Raw genomic sequence first — 9,169 nt, 5'->3', positions numbered from 1 at the left:
CCTGCGCTATCTTACATACATGCAGCTCTATTTATAATACAAGACGAGGGTTTCGTGACCAGTCCGTACTTTCCCTAAAAAAGGACATCCCGATGTGAGGCCCAGCAGGTATCTCCTAGCAGGCGCCGTCCGTTTTATCGTTTCTCTTTGTCAGTCTACACCAAGATGAAACGCTGTCGATCCCATCTCAGCCGTCCAAAATAGTGCGTGGAGTGTCGAGCGACAAGCTCACCAGGACGAACACCAGCAGCGCGATGGCCACGACCACCAACGCCCGCGTGCGGACCGCCTGCATGGACAGCACCGCGGCGTACTGGAGCCCGAGCAGCGCGTACAGCAAGCCTGTGACGACCATCGCGGCGTTCTGTCGACCGAGGACGAGCTTCGGGCTATCATATGTGTATGTCTTCTGGAACAGGATAATTCTGACGCCATTTTGGTGTTCTAGAGGACGGGCAGACGAGGGTGGTGGTGTGCGTGCGTGCCGAGCACCGCATGTTCGCATGCGCAGGGCATTTGTACTTCTCAACACAATATCTGCAGAGCGGTGATAGCTAGACGTCAGTGGCCTTGAATGCGGTACCATTTGAGGAGTCACTAAGACTCTGCGCAGCGGTTTTGATGATCCAGCTTGGGTGCTGCTTTCGTTATAGTTATCAAAGGGTGTCATATCAAACCACACGATCGATCAATGCCAGCGGAAGGTGCTCTCACATCCTAAGTCCATTCAGTACAAAGCATCAGAAAGGGTGGAAGCATAGCAGGTTTCGGCGAGTCGAGACGTATCAAGATGAAAGACTCTTCCAGTGAGGGCCTGAGATCGTGAGCGCATCGTTAAGCGTCTCGTCGCAGAGCCGCACCACAGCGCACCTCACAGCCCCCACCCCCTCACGATCTCCTCCGTGCTCTTGCACAGCTCGTCCGCCAACGCTTCGTCGTCCGCCTGCGGGGCATAGCTCTTCCCCAGCCGCCGCCCGCCGCCTTTTCCAGGAACGCCATCCTCCCCTTCCACCGCCCGGCCTCCTCGCGCACCGCCGGCGACGCCGCGGCGAAGACGGAGCTGTGCGCGCCCTCAATCGGGTCGACGAACGCAACCAGGCGCAGGAGCGCGACGACCGGTTTCCACGCCGGCTTCTGCAGGAATGGGATGGCCGAGACGCCTGGGGTCCACACCCAGCCGGGGTCCGCGGAGAGGACGAGGATGGGGGCGTTCGCAGCGTTGAGCTGGCGTTGCAGCGCGCGGGCGTAGAGGGCATCGGCGAGCTTGGTTACAGCTGAAATGCACGTTAGCGTGCATGTCAGGGCGAACGCGTGACGTCATCGCCACACGGCACATTTGCTGCGGCAAGGACGTGTGCGGCAGGAAGTGGTGACGCGGAGATAGTATGCGAGACTCGACGTGCGTATCGCGCGTATGCTCGCATAGCGCCGTCAACAAGGGCGCTTCCATCGCGGCGGCCACATGTTCCCGCATGTCGTTTGTCGCAACGGGCTTGAAGGAAGATACCACTCACCATATCTGCAGCGGTCGGAGTCAGAGGCCTCCTTGAACTCGCGGTTGTAATCCTCTACCGATCGGAAACGGACGTCCAGCCCTTTGACGAGTGCCAAGGAGTCCGAAGCCAGCTTCCAACGCGCATCCAAAGGTCGACGTCAGACGGGCGAGACCAAGGACAGCAGGAACACTCACAGTCACTATGCGAACGTCATCGCTCGGATCCTCCGCTGTACGCTTGAGCAGAGGCAGCAGCGTCTGCGTGAAGATGTAGACTCCGAAGTGGCTTTTCGAGTGAACATCAGCAGGCAATAGGTACCGAGGGGCAAGAAACACGTACTTGATCATCATCGTGTCTAGCACACCTACAGAGCCGTCAGGAAATGACCATAAACGCCTCATCTGCAAGCAGTCGACTTAGCAGTGGCACGTGACCAGATTTGGACTCGCACACTCACGACCCTGCATTATTGACTACGAGGCAAGGGAGGCTTGAGCTCGAGACGAACATATGCATGATCGAAGACGAGGGACGTACGCAGGATGTCCAGTCGGCTCTCTTTCTCCATGAAACCCTCCGCCGCGGCCTTGACCTTCTTCGGGTACGTCAGGTCGAGGTCCAGCCACTCAACCTTTCCCTTCTCCACACCGGCCTCCTCCAGCTGCGCGATCGCGGCCTGGGCGCGCTCTTCGCTGCGAGCGCCCATGTACACCCTCGCGCCCTTGCGCGCGAGGTGGAAGCAGTCGGCGTAGCCGATACCCGCGCTGCAGAATGCGTAGCGCGTCAGCGAGCGAAAACGGCACGATAGACACGATCGACTGCGCGGACGCGAGCGATCGAACTCAATTTACGCCGGTGAAGATGGTGACCTTGCGCGCGCGCGGTCGTACTTGGTGCCACGTAGGAAGGACAACATGGTGAGAGGGAAAGCGGCCTCGGGCATGTTCGCGCGCTGCGTTCATGGGCACCGATGTGATCTTCCAGGACGCCGACCGTGCTGTCCGTGGCAATCGATATCAGCGCTCGCTGCGCCTTGAAAAGGGCCCGCTGAGAGACGGTGGTGTCGATGAGGATGAATGAGATGGGAAACAGCAGGTGAGCGACAAGAGATATGAACGGCGCCAAAAGCGAGGCGCATCGCAGCTGAACCGGCTCATCCCAGCCACGTGGCGGTGTGATCGCCTCCGAGGCGCGGCAGATTTTTTTCAATCACTTCAACCTGAACGTCGCAGTCTTGCCAGCAATGCTAGTGATTGCTCGGCGCTGGCCCAAGTTCACTATGGCTGATGTGGGAGTACTTTATTTCCGCGAACATGTTAATATGCACTTTCTGATAGATGGTCCAGAAGCACTGCATGCCTTCGCAGGTAACCAGTTCCCGAAAGTCAAGATTGATTGGAGTCCCACCGGGGGCCTCATCCTGACGGAGTTCTACAATACCGCCATCGCCGGCTGCATCTTCTAGCCCCGGTCGGTCCCCTCTTTCCTTGTGACCTCCTGGCTTGAAATTCGCTGGCCACACGTTCTCACCTCGCTTCTAAGCCACAACGACACTGGGTCACTCACAGCTCCGTTTCCGATGACGGCACCGGGGGTGCCTCGTGCGATGGTACCTCTAGCTGAAATTCCGCGAGATGCTCCACCCAGAGCACACTTCCGACCACCCGGTTACGACTGCCCGCTTCACCAGAAATGGACACACCCCCGGAACCTCCAGCGAGAAACATTCAACGCCGACGCCCTGAGACCGCAAGCTGCCCTGCTCCGTGTCTATGTCCGCCAGCAATTTTTCGGATCTGCGGCCTTGATTCACAGGAAGCGAGCGGCGACGCGTAGTCGACGGACACGACGACAGCCCGACTTCGCTGGGTCGCTTCACTGGCTCCCGGTGAAGCTCGTCATGGGCCATGTCAGCGTCATGCAACTGAGGAGGAGGGACCCAGTCCCCTCTCTGTGTGCAGGTGTTCGACCGAGTGGGCCAGATCACTACACTTCGACGCGGAGAGATGTGTGAGCGGGCGCGCTTCTTATACCTCCTCCGATTACTGACCTCCTGTCCGGGTCCTTCTAGCGCAGGGTGATTTCGACAGCAAGCGAACGAGAGGGCACCGAAGGCCATAGCAACATATAACGAATGCTACTCGGGCCACAGCCTCAATCGTCGGCGGCACGGACGTTCTGTTCTGTTCCGGGGTCAGTACATTTACCACCTTCAACATCTTCTCCACCGACACTTCCACCGTCGGCACGGCCAGCGGCAGCCTCTTCGCCCTCCACGCCTTCATATGCCCCCCATCTCCGCGAGCAGCGCCAGACCGAGGTGGTGGCCATCATCCCTGGGGCGATGGTGACGACGAGGAAGTCTTCCATGCGAGCTTGACCTCAACGTGCGCCGCGGCCTCGGTCATCCCGTACTCGACCAAGTTGTTCAGCGCGAGGGAAGCCTCCTTCGGTGCCGATCACGACGATCCTATCGGCGTCGCCAGAGCAGAGGATGGGGAGAAATGTGCAGAGGGTATGGATGGATCCGAGCGATTTGGTCCTGAACTGTGGTGAAAACTGATAAATAGGGTGGGTCAGTTCGGGTTGCACTTGAGGGTGCGTGGCGGGACTGACCAGTTCTACTATTGCTTCATCAAGCTCGTCTAGGTCCTTGCTGTATCGCGTCAGCTTTCAGGCCCTGGATCTCGCGGCCCATCAATTGTGGAGCGTGCCTGTCGTCGGGGTCGACGCCCGCGGCGCGGCAGACGTCCAAGCAGCCGTGAAGTTTGTGGCGAAACATGACTTGAAGGTCATGATGTCATCGTCAAGAGTACTGGGTATGTATCGGACGGTGACCCTACGTTCCGCATCTTCCATGATCCAATTATCTGATGATACTTTGTTTCGGCCAGACACGACTACTAAGGACGAAGCGACGGTCGTGGAGGTTTCCTCATCTAGACGCATCACATGAAGAACATCACAGTGCACCCTACGTTTTCCCGCGCTGGAGCTTCGAGCAATGAGACATACGATCTTGGTACGTTTTTGCGCTGGCATCCCTTCGGAAATGAGCTTACATTTCGTGACGACCCACAAAAGCCATCGCGCTGCAATCCGGTGTACAATTGCACGAGGCCTACGACGCCGTCACGGCCGTCAACCACACCATGATCGGCGATCTAACCAGGGCGCTGTGGCCCCCGCCGAGGAGCCAGCCACTCGCTACGCCGACTGTACCACCCCTCTCCCCGAACTACAGCCTCGTTAAGGCGCACTTCCCTCTCGCCCGCACGTCGAGCTCCTACTCACCACATCCTCAAGCGTCGACAACCTCCTCAAGATCACCGTCGTCTCCGCGAATGGCACCGAGCTCACCGCCTCCGCGCACCAGAACGCCCAATTCTTCTGGGGGCTCCGCGGCGGCGGCGGCTCCCTCGCCGTCGTCATCTCCGCAACGTACCGCCCGAACCCGCCGATCCTCGCCGTATTCCTCAATTTCGCGACCCTAGGCACGAACGTGCCCTCTCCCGGCGCGCGCGACGTCTTCGGCGCGTTCATCGCCGCCCAGGGCGCGCTCTACGACGCCGGCTGGGGCGGCTACGCCTACGTCGTCCCCACCGCGGCCGCGTGGAACTTCACCGCGTTCATCATCAGCCCGTCCGCGGACCTCGCCGCCGCGAACGCGAGCGTCCAGGCCTTCTTTGCCGCCGCGCGCGCGGCCGCGGCGCAGGACCCCGCGCTCGTCCTCTCCCGCACGACGATGGTGCCGTGCGCGAGCCGGGAGGCGTGGTACAACGCGCTTGGGTTCAACTCGACGTCCGACGTCGGCCACGTCGAGATCCCCACCGCGCCCGGCTGGCCACAGGAAGCTCGTGCGCTTTTCTCCTCATCCGCGAGTCCGGGCGTCCGCTGACCGGCTCCGCGAGCGTCCCCAGTGCCAAGACTTCGAAGAGCCGGACATTGAGCGTTTTGCTCTTTCAGTCAAAGTACATCTTTGTTTCTTCCCCATGGCGAAAAAGAGCAGGAAGGTGAAGATCCCAGACTCGTAAGTGCTCCGACTCCGTACGCCCGCGGTCTGGCGTGTCGGCTGACCGACTTCTGCCCGTCCAGTCTCCCAGCAGCACGCCGAAGGCGTACGCCGCGTCAAAGGCCCCCGCTTGGTCTGCGACCTCCGGACGCGCGATTCCGTCAGACCAGGGCAACCAAATTTTTATATCTACGTAGTACAAATCCTTCCTGATACAAAAACCGCGAATCCTACACCCCGAACCCCATCCGCTCCCGCTCGTGCCACGCGAGCGAGCTCGGAGACGGACGTCGCCCTCCCTGCCCTTCGTCACGCTCCACGGAGAGTCCGCGGAGCGTCCGCATCAGCCTCTCTCTCTCATACACACTCGCGCGCGCGCGCGCGACTGATGTGCGCCTCCAAGTTGTCCGTCGTCGTCGTGCGCTCGATCGTGACGGCAATGCCGTGCGCGCGGTGCCGCGGGGCACGCGCAGGCAGCGCGGAGAAGCGCGAGAGGCGCGAGAGCTCGATGTCGAGCTGGCTGCGGGTGATGTCGCCGGGGGAGGAGTGGATCGTCGACGCGCGGCGCGGGTTGAGGATGAGGCGCGATCCCTAGAAGGTGCAGGCGTAGTCAGCTCGTTGCGCTACGACGACCTAGGGGGAGGAGAAGGGCTCACAGCGAAGGAGAGGACGACATCTGTGGATGTGGGGTGAGATCGACGACGGTCGCGCGTCAGAGAGGAGGGAGCGCACGTGTAGCATATACCCGTAAGGGTAGAGCGGACGAGCTTGTAGAGCATCTTGTTGATGAGCATGACGATGAAGATGAGGGTGTACGCCCACGTCCCGTCAGCGACGAACTGCTGCATGGCGGGGCCTTTGCCCCAGCCTTGGCGGACGGCGTCGATGAACGTTCCGATGGTGAGCACGAAGAGGACGGTCTCGAACGCGAGCGAGATGACCCTGCGGCAGGCATCAGAGCGAGGCTGGGACGAACGGCGAACGACGGAGCGTACCAAAAGTACTGGAAGATGGGCGGGCTGGAGGTGACATAGCATGCGTCGTTGTATGTTAGCCGTGGGGTCACTACTGCGAGGATGTAGCAGAGCGATACGAGCTCGGCCAAGAAGAGCGCGCCGAGAGACACAGTGTGGGCCTGTCAAAGAGTGACAAGGGAGCGGAAGGGCAGATTCAGTGCTCTCGATGTCGGGGGGTGAGGGGTGGGACACATTGCGTGTGATAGGAATGAAATCGACGGTGGTGACGATCAGCTGGAGGAGGACGCCTTGGACGATCTGCCACTGGCCGCATTGGGCAGGCGTGAAGAAGAGTCCGGTGGTGCCGTTAACGTTGATGGCAAGAAGTGCGCCGAAGAAACGTGCATGTGTTTGAGTACGCGAAGCCCGTGAAGGAGACGACCGGTCGTACTGACCACGAGGCATCAGGGAAGCCGTGTCGATGCCGGGCTCTGGTAGCTCTGGAGGCAGTGTCGGCGCATCGGGATGTCGGTCGTCTCCCAGAGAGTGTTGGAGGACGGATGGAACGTGCTGGCTGGGATGGCGCACGGCTCGTCGACGTGAGGCTCGAGAGCTGGTACGTGGTCCGGATATAGGTTCGCACAGATCCGGGGATGCATGCGCACCGAGGCGATGACGTGGCGAATGGGAAGGTGTCGCGCAGAAGGAGAGCCGGACCAGCAGAGCAGCTGGTCTGTCTTCCAGACGAGACGCTTGCGTACAGCGTCCGTTCAATGCCTGGTACCGTGTTGGAGACCGAGTCTGGCGAGCGCCGCAGGCTTGTGTGGGAGCTGTGGCAGGGCAGGTTCAACAAAGATGTATAGTGCTGGGTGCCGCGCTCACCTTGAAACGGTTGGAAATGGTCCGGGCGGGTAAGAGCGCGGACTGAATTCGCAGAAAGAGGTGGGGGACCGCGAGAAGGGATGAGATAGGCTTCGTTGAGAAGAGCGCAGGCAGGAGTTGAGTGGGCAGACTTGAACGAGAGGGCGAGGATGTGGCGTCGAAGGCGAGGCGAGTAGACAGAGCACGGCGTGCGCGTTTGCAGACAGAGGACAGCGGCTGGAGGGCAAGATGACGGACAGCGTCGCGAGTTGCTGGCTGTATGCGCCCTGTCGAAAACGGCGTTCGATTGCGACGTGCGCGCGCGCGCGCGACGGCGGTCGGGAGCGGGCGAGCGGGCGAGCGGTGGAGTCCGTGAGACGACGAGATGAGGGATTGCACGCTTTCATTCCCGCAGGAAATAACCGGCCGGGCCTGCATCCAGCCGGTCTCCATGCGCTCTTGGTCTGGTACGTGAATGGATGAGTACGCGGGTTGAGATGGACGTCGAAGGAGACACTGGAGCTGTACTTACCTTTGCGCGAAGAGTAGACGTTACGGAAGACGCGCCGCTTGAGCTCCGATCCGGTACCGCGGGGAGCTATGGCCTTGTTCTGCGCGTCGCCAATGCGCTCGCGCGCTCCTCTGCACACTGCCGATGGGCGGATTACCGTTGACAAGGGCGTCTCCCGGAGTGTGGAGGAGGACGAATGAAGGGTGCTGGCTGGGATCGTGAACGCTCGTTGCGCGATGTTTGAGAGCTGGTACGTGGGCCGGCACGGATTGCAGGTGGAAAGCGCACTGGTTCAAGTTCGCACGATGACGTGGTGAATGGCGACCGCTGGCGGACAAGGCGTGGGCGCGCGGCCTGCCAGCAGAGCAACTGGTCGTTGTTCGAGACGAGATACGCGCGCGTACAGTGTGTCGAATGCTCGGTATCGTGTTGGTGGCTGTCGGAGACCAGGTCGAGTTCGCGTCGGAGGCCAGTGGGTTGGCATCACGGACGGCTGATTGGCGTGTGTGGGAGATGTGAACAGAAATTCCGGGCATGGGTGCTGTGTTGACCTCGGAGCGGTTGGAAACGGATGGGGGCGAGAGAGCGGACTAGATCAACAGAGATGGAATGTGGTGTCGCGAGTGGGTTGTGATACGAGCAGGGCCTCCGGCAGGGTCGTGGGAAGGATCTTGGATTAGTCAGCGCGGTCGCCTTCCAGCGCACCGCGCATTTCTCATCCCTCAGTCGTTCGCATCACGAGAAGACTGAGGGGTGAGTGTTCCCCTATTCATCGTCTCTTTACACCTTGACTTACATGTACCTTAGTCTTACGCGCTACCGCGCTCTCAGGTATTAATTCAGTCGTTCGCATCACGAGAAGACTGAGGGTCTTACGCGCTACCGCGCTCTCAGTTCGCGATATGTGGTTCACAGAGCACCGAGGGACAGGTCGGGCTGTACACCCCCGGGCCCGGGCGTGGGGCGGCGCAGAGGGCGGACAGAGGACGGGCGGCAGGACGTGAGCGGCGGCGCAGGCATGGAGAGCGCGAAGGCACATATGGCAAGGGCGCGGCGGGCCGAAAGCGGGATCGAGCGCGGGAGAGAAGAGGGAGGGAAGACGTAGGCGTTGAGGACGAGCAGCGGCGTGGAGTGCAAGACGACGAGGGCCATGGTCGCTGGTGTATGCGCCCGGCGAGAACTGCAGTCGAGTGGCACCATCTGTGTATAATTATTTTAAAAAATCACATTCGTTGATGTGAAACGTGATTAAGTCTGTCTCACCACACAGAATTAATTCTGTTCTAGTGTTGCCGTCCTCATTAATCTTAGACATGCTTCGAGACTTAGATAA

The 9,169-nt window shown here is 60.3% G+C and overlaps 3 protein-coding genes across 3 annotated transcripts; 1 reads left to right on the top strand and 2 right to left on the bottom strand.

Moving 5' to 3' along the window:
* Positions 1–871: 871 nt before the first annotated feature.
* BXZ73DRAFT_95232 (NAD(P)-binding protein) lies at positions 872–2,439 on the bottom strand (the record flags this gene model as incomplete). The annotated part of the gene is made up of 8 exons (XM_048026735.1): positions 872–956; positions 995–1,274; positions 1,515–1,626; positions 1,691–1,753; positions 1,832–1,892; positions 1,954–1,969; positions 2,034–2,260; positions 2,387–2,439. The coding sequence occupies 8 exons, from the start codon at positions 2,437–2,439 to the stop codon at positions 872–874; spliced, it is 897 nt and encodes a 298-aa protein (XP_047870437.1).
* Positions 2,440–4,448: 2,009 nt separating this feature from the next.
* BXZ73DRAFT_111867 (uncharacterized protein) lies at positions 4,449–5,530 on the top strand (the record flags this gene model as incomplete). Its single annotated transcript, XM_048017421.1, has 4 exons — positions 4,449–4,518; positions 4,581–4,773; positions 4,803–5,353; positions 5,424–5,530. The coding sequence occupies 4 exons, from the start codon at positions 4,449–4,451 to the stop codon at positions 5,528–5,530; spliced, it is 921 nt and encodes a 306-aa protein (XP_047870436.1).
* A 335-nt stretch (positions 5,531–5,865) lies between these two features.
* BXZ73DRAFT_111866 (uncharacterized protein) lies at positions 5,866–8,988 on the bottom strand (the record flags this gene model as incomplete). Its single annotated transcript, XM_048017420.1, has 9 exons — positions 5,866–6,099; positions 6,165–6,184; positions 6,254–6,450; positions 6,504–6,643; positions 6,717–6,964; positions 7,249–7,294; positions 7,347–7,789; positions 7,858–7,936; positions 8,818–8,988. 9 exons carry the CDS (start codon positions 8,986–8,988, stop codon positions 5,866–5,868), a joined length of 1,578 nt encoding a protein of 525 aa, XP_047870435.1.
* Between the last annotated feature and the right edge of the window lie 181 nt (positions 8,989–9,169).

This window comes from Epithele typhae (assembly GCF_022376455.1).
Source record: "Epithele typhae strain CBS 203.58 chromosome Unknown BXZ73scaffold_668, whole genome shotgun sequence".
In the NCBI taxonomy this organism is placed as follows: domain Eukaryota; kingdom Fungi; phylum Basidiomycota; class Agaricomycetes; order Polyporales; family Epitheliaceae; genus Epithele; species Epithele typhae.
The sequence above is the reverse complement of the archived record's forward strand: the minus strand, read 5'-3'. Positions and strand labels throughout refer to the sequence as shown.